At 41.6% G+C, this 24,196-nt stretch overlaps 1 protein-coding gene across 5 annotated transcripts in view; it reads right to left on the bottom strand.

Annotated features, from left to right (window-relative positions):
• enox2 (ecto-NOX disulfide-thiol exchanger 2) overlaps positions 1-24,196 on the bottom strand; it is a 236,424-nt gene that overhangs the window by 201,798 nt on the left and 10,430 nt on the right. For 3 of the 5 annotated variants that reach the window (XM_052074111.1, XM_052074145.1, XM_052074118.1), the window contains one exon: positions 5,905-5,986. The exons of 1 other annotated variant lie outside the window; for it this stretch is intronic. In XM_052074111.1, coding sequence (XP_051930071.1) covers positions 5,905-5,938 — 34 coding nt within the window. In that variant the 5' untranslated portion in view covers positions 5,939-5,986. Of the gene's footprint in view, positions 1-5,891; positions 5,987-24,196 lie in introns of those variants that run through there. One more of the 5 variants, XM_052074102.1, reaches the window with a different exon arrangement.

Raw genomic sequence — 24,196 nt, forward strand, 5'->3', positions numbered from 1 at the left:
AGTCTCTCAAGCTGCCGGGTTTGGGATTTCAAGGAACGTAGATGAGAGGTGAGCCAAGGGGCAGACTGAGTAAAAAGGACAGAGCGGGACTTGACAGGGGCGAGCATATTGAGGATGCTGGTGAGACCAGAGTTATATTGGAAAACCAAATCATCAGGAGTGGAGTCAACGTCCGGAGTCAGGGTGGTCAGCCATGCAGTGAGAGAGTCAATGTTAATGTCTTTAATATTACGGTAAACAATGGTCCGGGGTGATTGTGCAGTTGAGAGCTGGAGTGCAATGTTGAATGAGATAAGGAAGTGGTCCGTTATTGGAAGTTCATCAGCAGTACAGTTGGAGGGGGAATTACCAGAGCAGCAGATCAGATCCAGGGTGTGACCTTTGATGTGTGTGGGAAAATCTACAAATTGATAAAAACCAAGACTGTTAATTGAAGAAGTGAAGTCAATGGTGAGAGGAAGAGCAGTGTTGTCCATATGTATATTAAAATCTCCCAGGACTATTACATTTGGTGACAGAGAGGAGAGATGGGTGAGGACAGTAGACACTTCATTTAAAAAGTTGCGGTTGTCACGTTGTGCTCCGTGCACAACAGAATAAGGAAGTGGATCCCCGAAATAGCAGACACAGAAAGAGGTTTGTCAAATAACAAAAGGAGTCTTTAATACGAACACAAAATAACCCGACAGGGAGAATAACAAAAAGCGCTGGTCAAAATAGGGACCAGGGATAACATAAAAAGGACAACAGAAAACGCTTGCGGAAAAAGATAGCAAGGAGGGTCAGATTAGATAATGAATATAAATTTCACTCGCAAGAGGAATTGGGCGAGATAAATTTTGGCACGGCGTGGAATTCTCCGGCAGTGAGTAGACTGCCAGAGCGTCCAAATAAAGGCTGAGCAATTACTCCGCAATGGGTGACAGGTGTTTAAACGGCGGGCAGAAAGCCCGCCCCCTGCTGGCAAAATCATGTTACTACTCCGGACTCATCTGCTCCAATGCTGGAAATACTAAGACTCTCTTTTCCTTTTGGAACAGAATCACTGCTGGCAACCCCGGGACGTGACAGTGGTAGGGTTTGGGGGAGCGGTACACTGTGGCAATAATCGTGGGGATGGGTCCGGATATTTGACAGGCAAGGCATTCAAAGGAGGAAAGTGGCGGGAGAGAAACCAGAAGTACTTTCCACTTCTCGCGGTATACTATCGCGAGACCTACTCCGCGACCAGAATCGCGGGGCTTGGAAATGTAAACAAATCCCGGGGGAGTGGAATCGTTCAACTGTGAGAAGTCCCCGGGAGTTTGCCAGGTTTCATTCAAGCAAAGAATGTCAAGCTTACGGTCCGTGAGGATATCTTGAATGAGATTACCCTTCCCAGTAAGCGAACGGATGTTAAGTAGCCCGAAGTTGACGGCGGCAGTCTCGCTGCTGCGGGGGCCGTTAGCCGACCTAGCCAAGCCGGCGAACGCACGATGGTCGATGGATCGGCCGGCGTTTCTGGATGGCCGACGGGAGTAAGACCAGAAGGAGATGATGGTGTTGGATCGGTTGAGGCAGAAGCCCCGACGAGACCCACGATGAATATATTTCCGGGAAGGAAAGCGAACGATGTCCGGGAGCCGGTGTAGAGCAGGAGGAGGGCCCAGCCATTGGAAGCGGAGCCGAAGGAGCTCGGACAACGAGTACTGGAGCAGACCCTTGACAGGTCGATGGAGGAGCGACAGGTTGACAGGTAGGACGCTGAGACGCCGGGACGAAACAGTCAAAGATTGTTGAGAGTGCGAGGCAGGCGTGAATGGGGGCTGGGTGGAATGACTGTGATATGATGATCGTGATTCCATGCGAAACAGTAAAACAATCGAGCGTAAAAACACCGTAAAACACAAAAGTTTGTGGAAGAGCAGCGGCAGCCAAAACGCGCCAGCGTTCACTCTACCGGAAGTCCCAGAATGCAAGGCCAAAAACATTTGTCGGCTCCACTCCATCCCACCATGAACCTTGATTTCTTGTTGGCTAAGGCAGCAAGAGAGGAAATCGCTCGTGACATACACATCTGCTGTGCAACATCCATCAGGAAAACAAATACAGTATCCTGGACATGCACAAATTCCCTCTCCTGTGCGAGATTCCCATTCTCTGCTTCCATCTCCTCCACATAAGCCCAGCAACCGCTCCCTCCTCTGGTCATCATTTACACAATGATACTCTCTATGCCCATGACCTGCCGCGCCACGCCGGTCTTCACACCAGCACCGCTCTTAATTGCCGGACCCAAATTCCATAACTCCTCCCTGTTCACGATCTCTGTCCCTCCTGACCTGAAACTCACCTCAGTTACACCTGTCTTTAAAAAAAAAAAAACAGCCTCGACTCAGACATCCCAGATCACTACCGTCCCATTTCTAATCTCCCCTTTCTGTCATAAATTCTTGAACGAATTGTCACCTCACAACTGAGAACCCACCTGAATTCAAATAACCTCTACGAACCATTTCAATCTGTCTTCAGATCCCAATACAGCAGAGAAACAGCCTTTCTTAAAGTCACCAATGACCTCTTCCTCTACTCTGATACCCACTCCGTCAAAATTCTCATCTTACTTGACCTCAGAGCTGCTTTTGTCCATCAATCATTCCACCCTCCTCACCTGTCTTGAGTCCTCCCTTAACATCACCGGTACTGCTTTCTCCTGGTTAAAATCATACCTACCAACCACCACTAGTTCATCAGCATTAATAAATCTCAGTCTGACACATCCCCAGTCCCCCAAGGTGTCCCCCAAGGCTCGGTGCTTAGCTCCCTTCTCTTTATCCTTAACATGCTTCCCCTTAGTCACATCATACGCTACCATGGTCTCAATTTCCACTGCTACGCCGATGACATCCAGCTATACGTATCCAACAAATCTATCATGGCTGCCACTCATTCTACAATCATCAACTGCCTTAATAGACATAAAAAATGGATGCAAACCAACCTCCTCAAAATCAATAGCAACAAATCAGAAATCCTCATCATCAGCCTGAAATCTCTTCACACATCCTGCCCTGATTTCTCACTTTCCATTAACAGCTCTATCATTCCCGTAACCTTGGTGCCATCTTTGATTAGTCACTCTCATTTAAAACCCACATCACCAAAACTGCTTTCTTGCACCTAAAAAATTGCACCCTCTCTCTCCCCAACAGCTGCTAAAACACTCATTCACACCTTTATCACCTCAAGACTCGGCGACTGCAATAGCATGCTTCACGGCTTGCCCACCAAAACCCTCAACAAATGTCAATACATCTAAAATTCTGCTTCCCATCTTCTCACACACTCCCGCGCTAGAGACCACATCAATCCAGTCCTCAGACAACTACACTGGCTCCTCATCCAACAACGAATCCAGTTTAAAATTCTTCTCATCACCTTCAAGACCTTTTGCGTCCTTGCCCCCTCCTACTTCACTGACCTCCTTCACTACCACGCCACTACCTGCCATTTTAGACCTGCCCATGCCAACCTACTCACCCCTCCCATCCAAACCAAGCACCGGACCTAGGGAGACAGAGCCTTCTCTATCGCCGCCCCCTCCCTCTGGAATTTTCTCACTCATCACCTCAGACACACTCAAGGACTCAAAAGCATTAAAACCCACCTGTACAGTTCTGCTTTTAACCTGTAATACACAATAATTTGTTCAATAAAATTCTCATCATTTTTTACACACCGTTGCATGTATATAGCTTTTAATATTATGATTGTCTTGTTTTTCCCATTCTTTTTTATTTATTTATTGTCTTTTACTATGTAAAGTGCCTTTGAGTGTTTTTTTTTTAGCGCTATACAAATAAAATGCATTATTATTATTATTATTGATTGACTGACCTGATTAATATGAATCGAGAGTGTAATCTGAACAAAGATGTCCATCTGGCAGTTAAAGAATGCAGGATTGTTCATCACTGAACATAAAAAACCTTTGTTGGTATTATTTGTTTAAATATATCATATATAATATTTGTTTAAATGTCCAGTTGTCTATTGAGTGATTGTTCATTATTCTAGTAGTCCAATATGCCGTATGACACTGGCATGCAAACAAGAGTTTAAAACATTTACACAATGATACTATCCAATTAACAACATTCTTAAACTTCAAATGTTCATGTATCATGAAAATGGAGTCTAATGTTGAACGTACGCATCACTAATAACATGATTAATCCTCACAAAACGGGCTTGTGATGCAAAATTGTTTTTCTAAATTCAAGGAATAATTTATAAAGACACATGCTCAATAGCTTTGCACAGACTGACCTAAAATAAGTCTAAAATCCTCATGCCAGCAGAGGAAAGCAAACTGACAGGCGACTAATTAAACCTGACCCGGTGAAGGCAAACAGTGGAGAAAGTGTGTGGCATAAAAGTGAGAAGAAAGCAGCAGGCTGCAAGAGAGCGAGCCGAGCAGGCTAGTAGGGAGGAGCAGAGGAGGAAAGGCCAAGCATCAGGCTGAGCGCTCGTTATCGCCACCATGTTGCGCTACATAAGAGTAATCGGAGAGGACACAGTCATTGAGGAATGACCAACAAAAAAGGGCGCCTTGAAAGCTTCCCTTCTCATTTTTTTAAATCCGTCACACTGTCTGACACCACCTTCTTCTCTTTTCTTGGAAAACATCAAGCACTGCAGTCGTTTTTTTTGGTTTTATTTTTCTGATGAGGATCACGTTAACACTTTACTAAATCCCGTTTGCACTCGAATTATTTAGTATTTTGTATTTAATGCAGAGCGGTGATTCAACCGCAAAATAAATCTGTTTTGATACTGCTTGTTTTGAACAGTCAAGTAGGCCCAATTAGCAGATCATTACTGCCGCCACCCCCCCCCCCCCCCCCCAAAAAAAAACGTACACTGTTCCCTCACTATTCACGAGGGATAGGCACTGGGCCCTGCAAACATAATTCACAAGCCTCCAAAAAGGTGTCTCATTTCCTCTAGATATCACAAAATTCACACAAACTTTCACATTCTGAAATGGTCTACTTATTCAATTGCATATGATAATAACACAAATAACAATATTCTTTGATAATAGGTTTATTTCTTATAAACAAATGCTGCAAAAATGTAAATAATTCAGGCATACAATATTTGTTGAGTAATAGGTTCCTATTTCATCCCATGTTTCAGTCGTTGAGTTCATAAATTCTACTCTCTTTACTCTGCTTCCAATGATGCAAGACTTTCTCGATAATAAGTCAACTTATTATCGCAAAAACCTATCCAACTTTAGCTGCTTCTCTAAACATTCTCAACACTTGTTTTAACGTTACCCAACTTGGCAATCGTCTGCTTTCCATGAGGTGATGGCCGATCCCACCAATCTCGTCTAGCAAGATTACTTAATGCGAGATCAAAACAACAATGGCGGTGATTATCAAACTGCGATCGTTGCTGGAAAAAAATATTTACCGCCGCAGTTTTTTTTTTTTTTGACTGAGAAATTTCCTTGCGTCCCTAAAACGCACATCATTTGGAACTGTGCGTCTGGCGGGAAAGTTATGCGTCTAGGATGCGGTACACAGAGGTAACGTAACGAGGTTGGCTGCAACACCCCAAATGGGAACTGCCTGAATTGCGGGGGAGAAGCAAAGACTCCTTCTATAGTAAGAACCTTTCAAAATAACTGGGGAATGGATGCTTTTCATTGGACAGAGGTGATATTAGACACTTTTCTAGCAGTGTGGGAAAAAGCAAAGTTTGCTAACAAAAGCTTTAAACCAGAGCGGCACCCTCTGTTTTACCTCAGCATACCCACTACTCTGTCAACACGGCACCCCTGCTGCCCATGAAAAAGCTGCAGTTTTCAAGCAGAACTAACCCTGAGAACAAACACGGACCCTGGCCTCTTACTTGTGGCTCTGCTCGCTGTGTAGTCTTTGTACATGGCTGGGTCACAGTTGTCTTGTGTGATTTCAGCTTCTTTGGCCTGTTTCTGAAAGAAAGCAAAGCTTCTGATGAGCAGTCGTTTGTCATAAAAGACGGAAAAGATATTCTCATACATAACAACTCTGCAATGCCATGTGTTCGCTACTCAGTCATCCAAGGACGCTCGAGTGTCACAATAAACGGGCTTTGTCTTGACTAGCTTCACAAGGGGGAAAAAAAAAAAGGAGGATGTAATTCTTCGACTCCTTCGTAAAGCACGACCCTCCGAGGGTCCCAGTGACGGCGCTATTAGCACTCCAACTGGGGGATCAGTGCAGGGAAAACACAAAAACGCTGGCACAAGAATACTATAATGCATTTCATTCCACCGAGAGGGCCGCTGAAGGGTGATATGATGACCGCAGTAATTGGCTTTCTCTGACAATGATAATCTGCATCAGTCACACCCTGCTAACACAGCTCTCGGACCACTAAGAAGGTCACACTTATCCCCAAACCTCACCCAAGTATGCTCATAGCGGCCCTACAGCTGGTAACACTGACTAGAAGGTTCTTTATGCTTTCAAAAAAAAATCTCAGACCATGAAGATGTCCTTTGCACACTGCTTTATCTCTTCACCCAAAGAATATGTTTAATATTCTACTGGGTTAACAATTTGATATTGTAGACTTTGGTACCAAGTTAATAACCCTCTGTTCTGCTACTCGTGAATGAAGGGTGCATTCAGCCCCAGTATAGTCCCAGTACGGCATTCACAAATGTGCTAATTTTTTTAGGAGGAAACTATCCTCCAAGATCACTCACGGATTTCCGTCTTTCGGGGCAGGGCTAGCTGTACTCAAACATTTGCAAGACTTCAGTATGATTGGGTTTTTTTTTCCTAAAATATGCTGTCTTTGACAAAAAACTAAAACATTTTTAGTTTTTTTTAGTTTTTAGTTTTAGTTTGTGTTGAGTCTCCTCATCAAGGCAAAACACCATCTTGGTTCAAATGGTCTCGTCTTAACGGCTCCTAGAAATGGAACTTGACATAGTCTGAATATGAAAAGTGTACGCTGGATTTAATACCGTTATATACTGAAATCAGTACCAAGGACAATTCTAAAACCTGTATGTGTGTGTTACATTTACTGAATCATGAAGAGTGCACAATTACATTTGAAAGTAAAATTTAAGTGCCGTTGAATGTGAGGGAAATTCATTTCAAACAACTAAAATCTACAAAAAGATTATGAAGGGTGATAAATGGGTGCACATAAATATGTTGGTGAGGTTCCCAGATGAGCACCTCATTTTTATGGATGAATGTAAAGATTTACAGCACTTCTTGAAGTCGGGCCTGCGGGTGACATCCAGCCTGTCCACAGTCTCTGCAGCATTTAGGAAGTCAAACGTCAAGTATTTTTTTTTCCTCGGTTTTCCATTTTAATTTTGTAATTACAAGAAGCTATAACAGGGCTATGGAAGTGGTGCCCCAATTTACTGCTTTATACATAGAAAAAAAGGAAAGACATAAATAACTTTTAACATAAATGAACATTATTTTGTTTGCATGCTGGCGTGGCCTTCTGCAACGGTTTTCAGTTTTTCCACATGGCAGATTTGAAAAATGAATTGCCCACCTTTAACTTGTAATATCAGACCGCATCCGACCTCTATGTGATTGAGCACAGTTAAGGGAAGTAGTTCAGTGCCAAATCCTTTCTACACTTCAGACTGCTTTTGCGTATTTTGACGGACCGTCGAAGATGCGGTGCAACGAGACCATGATGACGGTCAATGTAATTTTTCTTTTGGGGTCACACCAACTTCATTTTGTTTTGCATGCATTCTTGTGTGAATTTACCGGTACCCAAACTTTTGTCTGCATTATTCAGCTCAATTCGTGGAATGCAAGCAGACACACGTCTTGTTGTGATTAGAGAAACGCTACCTCTATTTCAACGAAATTTGTCAGCGTCAAGCAGCCCCTATAGTGATGGAGGAGTATGACAGCCTAGCATAGTAGCCCTAGTAAGCCTGTTTCATCTTTCCGTCTCTACAGCGGGATCCACATAACTCCAGAAATAGTGCGGCCTTGGATTAATCATAGCAACATCACAAGAAGTCATTGCGACTTAAGAGGCAGCTCTTGTCTACCTTTTTCTTTCATGGAGCGCTTGCTCCCTTAGCCTGCATACTTATCTATGTGATAAAGGAAGGACCTTATCGCCCACACGGGGCCAAAGAAAACAAAGCTTGCGGTTCTTGCTCAGCCATATTCCCATGGATGCATGACAACTAAGTTGCTCTGTATCATATTCCTTCTCATGAATTTAACGCAGACTGACTGTAATGTGATGATACATTTCTGCATTTCGTACATTTATGGACTCAACAAGCAATATGCTTGGAGGCTTCAGTTTGAAGAAACATGTTTCATCCATCATTATGCCCACAATTACAATTTCTAAAACAGCTCTTTCATCAGGAATCTGCCATTTGAATAACATACAGTAAAACCGTAGTTAGGTCCAGAACAACAACAACCAAAACTAGATGGCTGCGATACTAATTGACAGGCAAAAACCTTTTTTTTTTTTTTTTGGTGAAACCTCTTAAATTAAGTCTTCTCCAATGTTTTATTTGAAATCTAGCTTGTGGTGTAAAACGGCAAACTCAAACCACCTTGTCCAATTGGGTCTGTCCTGTAACTATACGGTCACAACAGTACAGTCAAGTGCATCTGTGCTGTAGCATATAAAGCCAAACGCTACAATTAGTAGTCACGTGCCTGGTATGTGCATTTTTTCAAGATTAGCTCATCAAATTGTTTGTCATTAAATGTCCACCTCCTTACATTCAACAAAGTAAGCTTATCAAGACACATTTTTTATAGAGTGACCAGAACCAACATATTCTCTTTTTTTCTCCCTTTAAGAGTAGGGGATATTATAAATCAAGGAACTGAAAAGCAACATGTCGCAAACGATGCTACTCAAAATGTATCATATTAAGGACACGGAGGCCAGAGGGGCTGAGCGAGGGCAAAGAGTGCATCCCCCATCGTGTAGGCACAGCTGAAAAATGCTGAGCACAAAAACAATTTTACATAGCTCAAGGATGAATAGAGAATCATTTCTTATCTTGAAATAAGAATATATTGAGAAAAAACTATTTGCAGAAGGTCCAGAATTTTTGATGCAACTGCAATGGATTACATCAATACATGCATACAGAACATACAACAAAATAACCAATGCAGACTAGACTACACGATCAGGATTTTGGAGCTGATCACAAATCAGCAGGTTTTTTATTTTTATTTTTTTGTTTTTTTAACCCTGGAAAACTCACAGGGTCAAATTTGACCCCTATAAATTCTGCTACTCAAATGCTGCCCTTAAATCCCAAAGGGTCAGATTTGGCCCTAATCCTAAATCAGGATTAAAGCATTGAATATTTGAAAAAACACAGTATATTTTGGTGTTCAGTGAACCCGTAGCAGTCATTTAATGCATAATTCATCATTTTCCAAAGAAGAAAAAGGTTCTTGGGTTCTCCAGGGTTAATTGCTGTAAATGTAAATTAATGACTAAAATGCTCAATTTACAGTCGACTAAAAACTTAACTAAATAAATAATAAGTTTATAATAATAAATAATAATAATGAGATGTGGTTAATTACATGTAAAAAAAAATAAAAAAACAATCGCAACAGAAACAGACAACATTTTAAAATGGCTGATAAAATTGACAATGCCTCTCTCTTTACTTGCTTTCAAACTTCCACTGCCAAAAATTACAATTGCTAATTTTGGGTTTAGTACTAGATTTGTCATTATATCAACTGAGCATACCCTGATGAAAATAACTTTAACAAATACATAAATAAATACAGATGCTACAGCATCAGATGCGAGAAATGCTCATTCTGTTGCTATGCCTGAGCAGTTGAAGATGCAATTAGACTCCAGTGTCCATTTCGCCCCATTAAAAATGAGTCTCCATACCATGGCCAATGGCCACGGGGGTAAATACAAAAAAACGTTTTAAAAATACAATGGACACAAAATACAGTGCTGAGTGGTTTTAAAACCAATAGCAGTTGTTGTTTACATCCGTCAATGAAGTACTGTACTGCAAAGATGTTATGCTTTTTTCTGTGGTGGAGCGTCGCGATCCACAACACATGCAGTAGGCAGAAATGAAAGCCATATCAATATTTAAAATTACCAAAGTATAATGTGGATAACATACTACCGGTAATCTGTAATTGACTAATCAATTCCTCTTTTGCACATGTGGACAGAGACAGGGGTACTGTTGAAAAATGAATTTTGGATGGAATTGTTGTTATAATTATAAGAATCAAATTCCTGCCATTAATGTGTATAATGTTCATTAAGCAAAGTAGGACAAAGAGGTCTGAGTCTGAAAGCCGATTAAAATCAGCCTCCTCCATCTCAAAAAAGTCAAACCTATTATATCTATTAATTACAATTAATGCCGTTGAAATTGGTGGCAACTCTTTGACTGTAGCGTAAAATCAAAATAAATGGCTGTCGATTGGGCTCAGTTCTTGCTGTCAAATGTACTTGAATCAGGTAGGAGAGCACAATACAATGCACATAGTAAAGTACTGCTACTTTAGACAACTCTGTTTTCAATGGCGATCTATCCAAAGTGGAAGCCTGAAAGTTGATTGCCATCAACTGTAACATTATCATGTTATGAGCAGGTATGATTCAGATAATCCAGTGTGACCTCTCCAAGACCTGACGAGAGTGCAAGCCCTACCATGAAACACAGAAGTATCTTCAAAGCAGATTCCTCAGACTTCAGCTAATTACCTCATTTCTCTTCCGACCCCGATAAGCCCTATGAGCTCCTTAGAAGTAAAGACTATCTTATTAAAAATTTTGCAGAAATAATGGCACGGGACGACTCCTTTTTTTTGTGAACACTCAGAAAATCCATCCATCTATTTTCTTTACTGCTTTTCCTCATTCGGCAAGGCAAAGCAAGGCAGCCTTATTTATAGAGCACTTTTCCGACACAAGACAACTCAATGTGCTTCACAAAAGCGAAGTCAACGCAGAACAAATGTTGTGCTCGAGCCGATCCAGCTAACTTCAGTGGGTCGGCAGCCGACTGCAGAGCGCATAGAAAAACAGCTAAGCGAAACCAACTCCCGTAAATGTTAAAACCTTTAAGATAAGATAAGATAAGATAAACTAATATTTGTCCCACACTGAGGAAATTTACAGTCTACAGCAGCAAGATCGTGGGTAGAAAGAAGAAATAAGAAAGAATGCTCTACTTTTTTCTTACAAGTGACAATACAATATATCCTGATTTATATAGCGCATTATCCCCAGGCATACAGTACAGCAGTAAACTCGTCGTGGGCTAGTGCGATCAGCGAATCTGGCCGTCTACATCATCACTTTGTACTCCTCGCCAAACATATAGTACAGAAAAGCACAACACCAATTATATCTCCAAACAAATGTCATTTTGTTTACAAAAACCTGCTCTAAACTGACACAGATTGACAATCCCATGGAACTCTCAACATAATGGAAACGTAGTAAAAAAAAACATTAAGCCTAAATACACCACCAGACCTTACTGGTTTAAATGAGTATTTACTTTATGGTATCTTGCAGTGGACATTCGTCTCTTAGTGCCAACTTAGTCGACTCCTCATTACAGACAGCAATGCGGTTCAAGTGAGGTGCTCAGTACTATGACAGTTGGAGGTCCAAAATGTGTATGACATTGGCAGCATTTCATTGAAGACATTTTTGGTCAAACTCCAAATTTGACTCACTGTAAAAGGCTTTGCCAATTGAGCTGGCGCTGTATTAGCTTCCTTGTCCTTTCATTCATTCATCTTCCGAACCGCTTAATCCTCACTAGGGTCGCGGGGGGTGCTGGAGCCTATCCCAGCTGTCTCCGGGCAGTAGGCGGGGGACACCCTGAATCGGTTGCCAGCCAATCACAGGGCAGCTTCCTTGTCCTACAGTGGCTAAAAAGACTTCTGCACTTCTGGCACAATTGACGCATAGATTTTCAAACTCTGTCTACATCAGCCAGAGCTATTAAGTGGTCTGCTGGCATGAAATGACTTGTACCGCTCCCAAAGTACAGCATCAGGCTCAGCAATTCCCTCTTGTTATTATCTCAGGCCACTATGACAAAGTTAATTATTGAAAGACAAGCACAAACACAAAAACGTAAAAAAAATTAATAAAAGGATAAACAAAAACAAAAAAGATGCAGTACAGTGCAGTGTTTCTCTTACCACTTCTCTTTTCTGCAGCAGTTTTTGTCATTTGATGTCGAAATGCAAATGGCCTGTTCTTTTAATTTAATGCATATGCCCCGATCTTTCGAGCAATTCAGATACTGGAGAGAGTAAGAACTACTGAAGATGCCTGAGCCCAGTCCAATTGGACAGATAAGCATCTAGCCCAGAACCAGTTCTATAAATCATGATTTGCTACCAAAAGGATGCCTCTCTAGTCCCCTCCTGCATTAAATATACATTACTACTAATCCTACCTGAGATTAAATGAATAAATCTTAACTTTATATTTGAGGCAACGGCCTGGATGACCCATCTTAAACACAGTGCAATGCAAACCTGCCTACTGTGGATAGCCGACATCTTGTGATTATAATAATTATTATTTGAAGGTCGCACGATTTGGAAACCGAACATATTTTTGTGGAAAAATAAGCCACTACAGTGAATATTCCCATCCCCGGAATGCTATAGAAAGGAATATCCTTCACCCGGAATAAAAACCTATGCATTAACATTTTGACTACGATATTACGTGTTACCGCGTAAGCGTAAATTCCACTACCCGTAACCCGGAAGGAGGTGTAATGCCGCGGGAGCTTAAATACACGCAACGCCCACCCGATGCGACGGAAAAGACTGATGCTGAAACAAGTATTGACTTCGCGTTTTTCGATCATCAGATTCGAAACGACGATGTGTGAGTTTTTATTGCCGTGCGTTTTACTGTAATTGTGAATGATTTTATCTTTATTCACTTACGTCCTGGAGAACGCGGCACTATCTTAAAAGCAGCACCCACTCGACATGACCGAAGAAACGTGTTTCGCTTCGCCGTTTTCATTCATCAGATTCGAAACAAAGACATGTAAGCGACTTTTTATTGGTGTGCGTTTTACTGTAATTGCGAAAGATTTTAACCTTATTCACTTACTTATTCACTTCACTCGTGTAGATCATCGCATCGAAACGTAGAAGAAATGTAACGACTAGAGCGGAGTGAGTGAAATGCATCCGTTTGAGCAGGCTGGACACAAAGTTAAAAAGATCCAGCAGACACTTGGAGTCGGAAAGAGGCAAATTTACGAAACTTTAAAAAACAAGGCATCGAGTCAACTCCTGATGACAAGCCACCATCCAGCAAGGAAGCAATGCAAATGGCAACAAAAATCCTTCAGCATGCACAAGAATTACCAGACATCGGTGATCAACGGGACAGTTGTGTATGACACGCAGGCAAACATTGTCATAAACCAAAGAATGCATCCAACAAAACAGTCCAAAATACACATTTTTTTCACAAGACAGAAAAAAATAAACATTAAAATACTGTACGTATTTTACTGTTGTGATTTTTTTTGGGATACACCTGTATTGCAGTTTTTGTTATATAAACAGTTTTTGGACAGTATATTTTTGTATTTTATTGATTGTGTTGTTACACGTGCATTTTGTCAACATACTTGCAGGTTCATAAAGGACATGTACCATGCTCATTTCCCAAATGAGGAATTTCTGTTATCAGGACAAATTGGACAGCGCAAACACGAGTCCGTACTAGAGAATATTTACTGTATCAAGTATCAAGTGCCAAGTACAACTTTATTGTCGAATGTGCTGTATGTAATTATTTCCCTCTCAAGACAACATACAACAAAAGGAGCCGCTGCGGGTGCCCGCGCTGCCATCAAAAGAAAAGTTAACATAAAATGACTAAATAATACAAGACAACACATTAGACGATTTACTGCAACCACAAAGGACAAAAAAGGGGCATTAGCCTATATTGTACCTGTTATTTGCTAACCCTTTCACCGTTTGATTCTCTAAGATGTGCTCTTGATACTGGCAAGGAATATACCTAAGTCCGGGACAAAAAGTCAAATTAAACTTGGGCAAACTGTCAAATATTATTAGTCCTTTCCCCATTGTTGTGAGCGGTGGTCGAGGTATGGTGCTTTTTTGTCTTGGGGCGTCTTATCTGCTATGAGCTGCAGTCACCATTAGCATGGTGATGGAGACCTGGCCTGCCAACCCAGATAAACCTCCCAGGGCTCCACCAGTAATTTTCCGGTGGCTTCTTTTTTTTGGCGGGGGGGCTACAAGAAATGGTTGCATGAACACGACGGGTTGGGGACAAGGTAGGATGAATGCAGACAATAAAATAGATGGCAAACACTCATCAATTGTGTGTCAATTTGTTCACAAATTGACATACTTGACCATGTTATCAAGGTAAAAATATGTGCAGGTAACCAAACTTGTGTATGATAAAATCTAAGACAATAGTTTCCTCACCGTGATGATAACTGCCGGTCCACAACCATCATGTAGACCTGGGGTGTCCAAAGTCTGTCCCGGAGGACTGCTGTCCTGCCTGTTTTCCATTTGTCCCTGCTGCGACACAGCTGATTCCAAAGATGAGGATCGGTCTCCTGCTTCTTCAGAGCATGCTGATGAGCTGATCCTTGGGATCATGTGTGTTACAGCAGGGAGCGATAGAAAACAGGTACCACAGCGGCCCACGAAGACTGGACCTGGACATGCCTGATGTAGACAAAGCGTTAATATTTTCAACTTTAAGGTTTTTGAGGTGGGCGATTGTCAGATTTACAGCCGGACAAGTTTTAACAGAAGAACTCGACTCGGGAAGGTTGTTGGTGCAGTCCAACGGGAGCGGATCTCTCAGACCGAACGTCGGGCAGTTGATCCGCAATCACACTCAAAGAACATTTACATATGCAAAAGCCAGGAAAGACACTGCGACAATGTGATTAAGTTTTGTCAAGCTTTGAACCACGGATACTATAACACCTTTTCCCATGAATAAACAAGTCGCAGACTTCGCAGATGACTTTTGATGTTCTAAAACACTTCTTTCCTAAACCGTTTACTCCCAAACTGTAAGACGACTCCCTGTGGACCTCATGGAACACTCGGGTCCCGACACCCTTGCGCACAGACATTTGAGGGGCGCTAAATACACAAGACGTCTAGACAGGCCCAAATTAAATGGAACTTTAAACATGATATCATTCTGCTCGTAGATTCCTCTAACAGTGATCAATTGATACAAAGACTCATTGTTAAAAGGACCACTTTGCTCTTTGAAAATGAGTATGATGGAAAGAGTAATGCAGATTGACTCACAGACTGAGGAGCCAATCAAAAGCCTTTTTTAACTGCAGTCAAGTCATGATAATATTCTTGATTGTTGAAGTTGACAATATTATAACAGTGAATAGTAAAATTACACACTTAATCCTTGAAGACGTCTGGCAGACACATAGAGAACAGGAAGTTCTTTACAGAGGAGCACTGTCACTTGGTCATGAGCTCTTGTGCTTTTTCCGCGACATGCTAATGAAGTCAACATTGGGCGTGTTGGATTTAATTTACATAATATTTCATTAATTGAATTGCTGTTAATGTCTTGAGCAGCAGAGGATCATTTCAGTAAGCTTAGTGATATTTTTGTTAAACTCTAATTACAATATTACGCCAACAGGTGGCACTGGATCAGAAAGAGTTGTTCTTAAAACCATGAAAGAAGAGCCATCATTCATGACATACTTCTACTCTAAGGTGTCAAATATTCCAGGATTTTACCATCACTTAATTTTGTGAGATGATTTAGATTCATTTAAGTTTGCAAAAGTAAAGAACCACTGCATAAAAGCAGTTAGCTACTCTACAAGTTAGGGGGAAAAAAAAGGTTTTTTTTTTTGTTTTTTTTTAGGGAGGACAGCACTCCACAACAAGGAATGCATGAGGACATTTTAGCACATGGAAAAACAAGAGGTTTAAATGCTCTGCCTCTTGATGTGAACGTGCCAATGAAATATTTCAGGCCAATGTTCCACTATCAAATAACACTTCTAGCTAAATTAAGCTCAATTAACCTTGCTGTTCAACTTGACACACATGCACATTTAGTTATATTTCATAATGAACAATGAGTATTTGTGTTTTATTTTGCATTTTAGCATCTGACGTATTTAAATGTGCATAATGCAAAGAACATTAAACGGGTGAGTTTTTGACACGACCTTATCTTTAAAAAGTGCTTGTTTGAGCCAACACTTTGACCACAATTTGACCCTGACTAAATTTAATTTCGAGCTCTCTTCATACTCTTCATCATCATTGGTAATGCGAACTGAGTAGAAGTCTCTCCTCAATGATAATTTGAACTCCAAATTTTTTCATTTCATATGAACAAAGGGTGTAAGGTGAACAAGAATTATAGATATGTTGAACTCTCATCATCAGCTCTTACTGGGATTAAGAGGGGCTTACCAAAACGACGCCACCTCCGCATCAATGTACAAACATTGTTGTCAGGTCACATGCCCATCTGCTGAGGCCAATGTGAATTGTGGGGACAACGAGCCGCCACATTACCTCACCACACAGAGGCCATTAGACCCCCTAGTACTGCTCGACTGTCAGCCTATTTATATAATTAATACAGGGGCTACCAGAAGCAGCAGAGCCCCTGAGAATTTGGAAAAAGACAGCAACGTTCCCATGGTGAACAGCAAGTGTTTTTCAGACTCTCCCAGAGGAGGGAACTAATGACAGGCTCCACCAGCTCGGCATCGGAACATTTACTGCTTGTAAGGCTAACATATCAAATTAATGTTGAGCTGCTAAATGCGAGTGAACCGAGTGCCGACAATAACACAGTGGCCTCAGTGCTGCAATGCACCACTGGCTGGATGGCAGTGCTGTTTGTTTCAGCCTGTGCTTTTGCGGGTTTTGAAGTTGATTTTTGAATGCTAATGTGACTCATGTCATATGTCAATATTGTATCGTTTCAGAACATTAGACAAACGGATGATGATGGGTATGAAGTGTTATATCCTTCATGTACAGGTACACTGGAAACTTGAATGCCCATCTAGAATTTGCTCCGGGCTCTGCGTAAAAAAACAGAGCTGGTTTGAGTGGGGTCTCTCAAAATCTCTGATACAGCCCTTTTGCGGAATCTTTGGGTTTGGAATTTTAAATGATATTAAGTTCCCCGTAAATGCAATTTTAAGACTCAAAGAGCTCCAGCCACCCTTGGCCTTTCCCTCATTACTGGCACGGGAATGTCATTTGGAGGCAGCAATATTTTATTTCAGAGAGTGTTTAACAGTAATGAACAAGCCATCAGTTTGAAATAAACGTGTCACTGGACTAAACAGCCCCTCCCCTCCCCCCTCAATAAAAGAGTGCAGGTACTTGCGAAGCATTGTCCAATTTATCAGTAAAACAATCACACTTTGGGAGAGGCCGTAATTCAGGGATCCCCAAACTTTTTTCTGTGAGGGCCACATAACTTTTCCCTTCTCTGATGGTGGGGCCGGTGTCAGTTTGTAACATCAACGATCGTAGGGGAGCTTCAAAATGTTATTGTTTCCCAGAAAGCCACACATAACCAAATAACCCTTTCCAGGATTTTTAAAGAAAAAAAGTCAGGAAACAAATAATAACACTATTAATGAAATAAATAATAACTAAATAACCCTCTGAGTTCTTCACAGAAAAAACAGGAAATAAATAATAACTAAACAACTCTCTCTCTTTATAGCCCCTTGAAACCCACAAAAAAAGAGTTCTGCCATCTACGAGAACGCCACCTATTTTGTCTTGTTTATGTCTGCTACCGTCTTGTTCACGTGCAGATCAATCTACTAATTGATCTGAGACACAACTAAAACACTGAAACATTCTATGGTGTGTAAATAACTTTGTGACCTTGATTTCAACCCTATTTGCGTCATGAGTCATTTTGCCCCGAAGACCACCTTTGTACTTTTTTTTGTACAGCTTCCATTTAAATTTTTCTGCAGTTGGGGACAATCTAGGAAAACTCATAAAATTTCGAGTTAAAAAAATATCATTTAGGGTGTTTTTGGGGCGTTTTTAACACAGTGATGGGTCATTTTGACCCGATGACAACAGGGGGGTTAGAGGGCCGGGTCAAATGTGCCCATGGGCCGTAGTTTGGGGACCCCTGCCGTAATTTATCTGAGAGGAAAACCAAAATATACAGCAGGATGTAGATTGAAATGCCCCTTGAAGGATCATGTGTCAAATGAGACACATATCATTAATTTGGACCAATGTGGGAATAATTGTTTACATATCATTGCTTTTCATCGTTGGCACATCAGTCATCGTGCTTGAACTTTAGGAACGAGCAATACAAGCAGAGTGAGTGGAAAACAACACAAAATGGAGATGCTACACTTTGGTACGGGCTATGATGTTATATGGCGCGAGGGTTGAAGTCAATCCAAAGTGAGGCTTCACTTTCCTGTCCAAGTGAGGAAATGTGGGGCTGTATTTCAGAAGTGACGACAGGTTATCACAACCAACATCAGGAAATTAAAAGTTTGCTGGCACAGATACAATTTATGATGGACAGAACGGAGAGATCATTCTCAGTTTTTTTTCATTTAACATGAGCTCACTGTTCAAAAATGTATAATTTCCCTTCCCTTTTGTGTTAGTAGTGGCTGGAAATCTCAAATACATGTGATCGCCACGTGTTGGTGTTGCAGTGAGTGCTGGAGTGCGTGTAGGCGCTCTGAGCCAAGCCGCTATCTAAATCATCAGTACTTCTTTTCAATGTACAAGAGGATGGAGGCAGTGATCGGAGCCGAAGATGTTGTAATTAGCTACTAACATCACAGAAAGGAAAAAAAAAGAGTAATTGTGACATTTTCATCGCTTGCATTTTAAGTTCTGGTACTCAGATATTGCCAGGAGCAATTTTTGCTTCCCACGCCTCAGAAGATGGGACCTTCTGTTCATGCTCCCAATGTGTTAGCCCTGCAGTGAACTGGCAATCTGTCCAAGTTAAACCAACATTTTTTCTCAGCCAGTCTCAGTCTGAATGGACATGATGTTTCTGAGTTAAGCAGAGAATGAAGAAATCCCATGGTCTCATTTCAAAACGTGTTTTTTTTTTTCTCATAGGAAACGATGACTCTGAAATGATCTGTTGGAGGGTTTGAATGTCAATTCATCCATTTGATATATTTTGTTACATCCTTACGAGTCACCTACCATCTAGGGATGTAACGATGTCCAAACGTCACAATGCGATAATCATCATGATATTGTGGGGAGGTTTGCAACATTATAAAAAAGCTCATAATACTGTCTAAAAAAGTTCATGATATTGCAAAAATAATAATGATAATAAATAAATAAATAAATAAATAAATAAATAAATAAATAAATAAATAAATAAATAAATAAATAAATAAAAAGCACAACATTGTGTTTTTTGAAGCATTGACGAAGTGGCTCAGCGGCGCAAGGTATCGTCGAAAAGTGATGTCAGCGCCGTGCTGCTTTTAATATCGTAACATGACAAGTAAATTGTGGCACTTTTAATATCACCACATCACAATATTGCTGTTATTGTTACATCCCTTCTAACATCTAGCCTCAAGACTACCAATTTTCCCTGCTTTCAACACGTCAAATTTAGAGAAAGAAAGCACACTACCTAGCAAATCTAACACATTCAGATCCCTCTCAAACAAGATATTCACCTCACCCATCAATAGTAATGTCAGTGTCCACATAACTTGACTTGACTTGACCCATGGCGGCGTTGCACAGTATTCTAAAAGTAAGGTATTGAGAAAATTGGGCAAGCACCATCTGTATAATTTACAGTAATATTTACTGAATTATATTACATGTGTCAAGCTTAATTTATATTTCCCACCCCCCAAAAAACATGTTTTCAAGTTACGTGCTCTCAAAACACGTCAAAAAATATTGTGCTTTTAGTTCCAAGTTCTTGACAGATGTTCATTGGAGTCGACACAGATGCAGAAATGGTTCAAAGGAGGTTGCTAGCCTCAACAAATTTCACAAAAAAAAGCAATCAACATCTAGTGCATCAATCAATGAACCTACTATTGCTCCAGCACATGGAGAGGAAGCTTTCTTCCCCTTGTACAGGAATCAAGTGGTAGGGCAAGTAAATACCAACAGTGAGGTAGGAAAAGCAGCGGAGTGATGCGCTCGGCACTTGACGGAAAATGGCACCACTGTTACGCCAAATTAGAAATTGACGGCAATTTGTCTTCACGGGAAACCCCGCCCCCCCAAAAACCCCAAAACAGATCATATCCTCTTCACTCCCAACAGATCGCATAAGCAAGCCCAATCTCAAGTTGTCAAATAGCTTTTCCCGGTAATAACCTGGGAGCTTGATGAACATTCCACTCCAAAGTATTTCTCCAGCTCTCAAGTGTTTTGTTGCTGTGTTTTATCGTGTACAGTCAAAGCTGCTCTCGACCGTTCGGGCTGGATTTAAGCAAGTCATAAAGGGGAAATAACATGAAGTATAGATGTTTTCATTGTTTGTGTACAAATAACTGCTACCCACCCATCAACCAACTTATCAGCCGGTCACAGAATTGTCTGCCTTCTTCCATATGAAAATGGAATGAATCGACTGGGAAGGATGAAATGGGGTTCAAAACGAACGGTCCCTCAAAGCTAGGCATGTGGGCAATTGTGCACTGCCCTCATCATCTCAGCACACAGCAAATGTATGCAGCACAGAAAGAAAAAAAATCCAACCTGTGCTGTATTTACATTTTGTATTTTCATATTCTCCTCATATAAGTAATCTGAAAAATGTATTTGGCACATGTCGTGTGACAAAGCGGCTACGTCAATAATGTCTGTGCAACACAAGGCCACGGTGACGCTTGCGCGGGCACATACATTACATTTTTACACTCATTCCTTCATTTCCACTTCGATTGAATCTACAAACAGGACACCATTTTCACTTCCTACAGTTTCAGTAACGTGACTGAGGGTTCTACCATACATTGACATGAATACATTCTAATTCACCACTGAGACGCTGAAAGTAACTCGCACCTCGCTCCATTCAAGAAGCTCAAACACGAAGGTATTTTACAATCCCCTTCTGTCATGCGTTTCAGAGTTCAGGTGACTAAAAATGTTGGTGTTTTATTAAACAACACGTTTTCCATTATTTATGAGTCGACAATGCGGGACCATATTTGGCCAAATTGTAATGAGTTAATTATGCTTAAAACGACCTGTGTGCAACAATAAAATGTAAAAGTTAGGGGGGGATGTTATTTGTGCCACAAATATCTATTCAATATGTTTTATTTTGATATATTCTTTTTTAAGCATGGCCCGGTGGTCCAGTGGTTAGCGCGTCAACCTCACAGTGCAGAGGTCATGGGTTCGATCCGGCCTCCCTGCGTGGAGTTTGCATGTTCTCCCCGGGCCTGCGTGGGTTTTCTCCGGGTGCTCCGGTTTCCTCCCACATTCCAAAAACATGCATGGCAGGCTAGTGAGGATCAAGAGGTTCGGAATATGGATGGATGGATTTCTCAAAACCCAATTTAGGCACTTCACAGTGGTCTTCTGATGACAGCTTATTTGTCTGAAGTGTAGGGTTGTCCTGGTTGATGGACATTATTGGAAATCAGGGCGGATCACGTACTTTATTGGTGTGGGCTGAAAAGTATTTTTAGATTTTATTAAATTCTTAAGTCAAGAATAAAATATTTGAGTTCTTTACTTGCTTTGAACAACAGCCATATACAAAGGCATCATCTTTGGATGAAAAAAAAGATAATTGAGACAATTTGGATTTAGTCTTTTGGATTGGATTGGATACAACTTTATTGTCAAATGTGCTGTATGTGGAACATTTTTTCTTTTTTCTTCTTCATTCCATTTCAGAGGTATTGGATTTGGACTTGGTATCTGCAGATCATCAAAATCAGGTGACTTGGACACAGGGGCAAAAAATGTGATTGGGACATCCCGATACCACCCTACTTGGTAAAATATTGCAAAAGTTCAAAGCATAGAATTGTCTAAAACGTCTTGCCGAATGGAAATCGGGGGGAATTTGCGAAATCCCCCATTTATTAAAGCATTGATTAAGAGGTATCGCCTCAAGACTTTCATCCAAAGAATCTACTCTGTAGAGACTTGCATTTTTGCTTAGAGTTTGTTTTGTCTTTTCTAAAAAATGTTGTTTTAAGAGATGAAATAGGCCACTTGCACTGCAGAAAAATCAAATGAGCTGGGTTCTACCAATTTGCGCTTGCACCCACATGAAGGAACTGGGTCCAGTTGGAGCAATCTATTTGACATTCAGCTTACATCTTCCTCCCCCCTTTAGTTAGTTTGTAGGCAACAGGCAATTTAAAATGACACCACGGCTGCTGAATCCCACAACAGCCTGAGAGGGAAGCGGCAGAGCTTCTGGGAACAGGTGAAATATATTCCAAGTAAAAATTGTTGTTTTCTCCCTTGTCCTTCACTTTAACAAAGGACAGTTTTGACTTGATCTGCTTTGGGAATTTCGTTTCCACAAAAGAATCCAGCCTTAACTGCATGGCAAGGTGTGTGGGCAGGCGAATGTCATTAGCAATGTGAAAAGCCAGTCCACGAACAGCAAACCTCATAAAATGACCTTTTTTCTTCTTTCTTCTTCTTCATTTTCTTCTTTTCAACCGAGGAGGAATATTGACAGTTTGTGTCCCAGTGTCGCCTCTGGTTTTGCAACAAGCATTACTGTCAGAGAGGTTCGCTCGGACAGGTGAACAAACAGACTCAGGAAAAGTCTTTGCTGCCGGCAGGAGGCGCAGTTTCATTTGAAGCCTCTCAGCCCAGCCCACTGATACTCCACTCAGAGGCCAAAACATCTCGGTACAAACAATGGATACCTTGTGAATTCAATGGGTATATTTCGCATGAATTGAGACACTGTAAAATGCTCAAGGGCATCTTATCGTGCTGCCCACCCGAAGTTGAACCTTCCTGTTTGTACTATCAGTGAACAAGGCCTCAGCTCAAGTTGGCCCTTTTTTCTGTGTGCTCTAAAGTTGTAGGAACACACGTGTTCGACGTCAATCAAACATACAACTACCGGTAAATGAAATTTTTTAAACATGATAACTTTGACTTTGTCTATACTCTATCAGTTTTATTGCGAATGAACTAAACATGTTTTTCTGCCGATTTGAAAAGGACACCCCCATTTCCCATACACACCCACCTCTACCAGAAACTACTCTATCTACTCCCCCACCCTCTTTTTCTCGACTACAGATCCACAAACAGGACGTGAGACGGCTCTTCAAGCAGCAGAAGATCAAGAAAGCTGCGGGGCCCGAGAAAAGTGTCCCCCTCCTGCCTGAAAGTCTGCGCTGACCAGCTGGCTCCGGTCTTCACACAAATCTTCAACAGATACCTTGAGCTGTGTGAGGTCCCATCCTGTTTCAAACAGTCTACCATCATCCCAGTTCCCAAGAAATCGGCAACATCGGAACTGAACGACTATAGGCCTGTCGCCCTGACGTCTGTCGTCATGAAGTCCTTTGAACGCCTTGTGCTGAACCCCCTAAAGAACGTCACCGGACCCACTGGACCCTCTCCAGTTTGCCTATCGGGCAAACGGGTCTGTGGAAGATGCAGTCAACATAGGTCTGCACTACTTCCTCGAGCACCTCGACAGCATAGGGACTTACGCAAGGATTCTGTTTGTAGATTTCAGCTCTGCGTTCAACACCATCATCCCGAAACTCCTCACCTCCAAACTTCTCCACCTCGGTGTGTCCCCTATGATCTGCCAGTGGATCCTCAGCTTCCTGACGGGATGGACACAACAGGTGAGACTGGGAGCAACAACATCATCAACACGCACCACCAGCACTGCAGCCCCACAGGGATGTGTCCTCTCTCCACTGCTCTTCTGAGGTGCAATCACAAACGATTGCACCTCAACAAATCCAGCTGTCAAACTCATAAAGTTCGCAGACGACACCACGGCCATCGGTCTCATCAAAGACGGGACGAGTCTGCGTACCGCCAACAAGTGGAGCAGCTGGAGCTCTGGTGCAGCCGACACAACCTCGGGCTGAACACGCTCGAGACTGTAG

Source organism: Hippocampus zosterae, chromosome 1, assembly GCF_025434085.1.
Source record: "Hippocampus zosterae strain Florida chromosome 1, ASM2543408v3, whole genome shotgun sequence".
Classification (NCBI taxonomy): domain Eukaryota; kingdom Metazoa; phylum Chordata; class Actinopteri; order Syngnathiformes; family Syngnathidae; genus Hippocampus; species Hippocampus zosterae.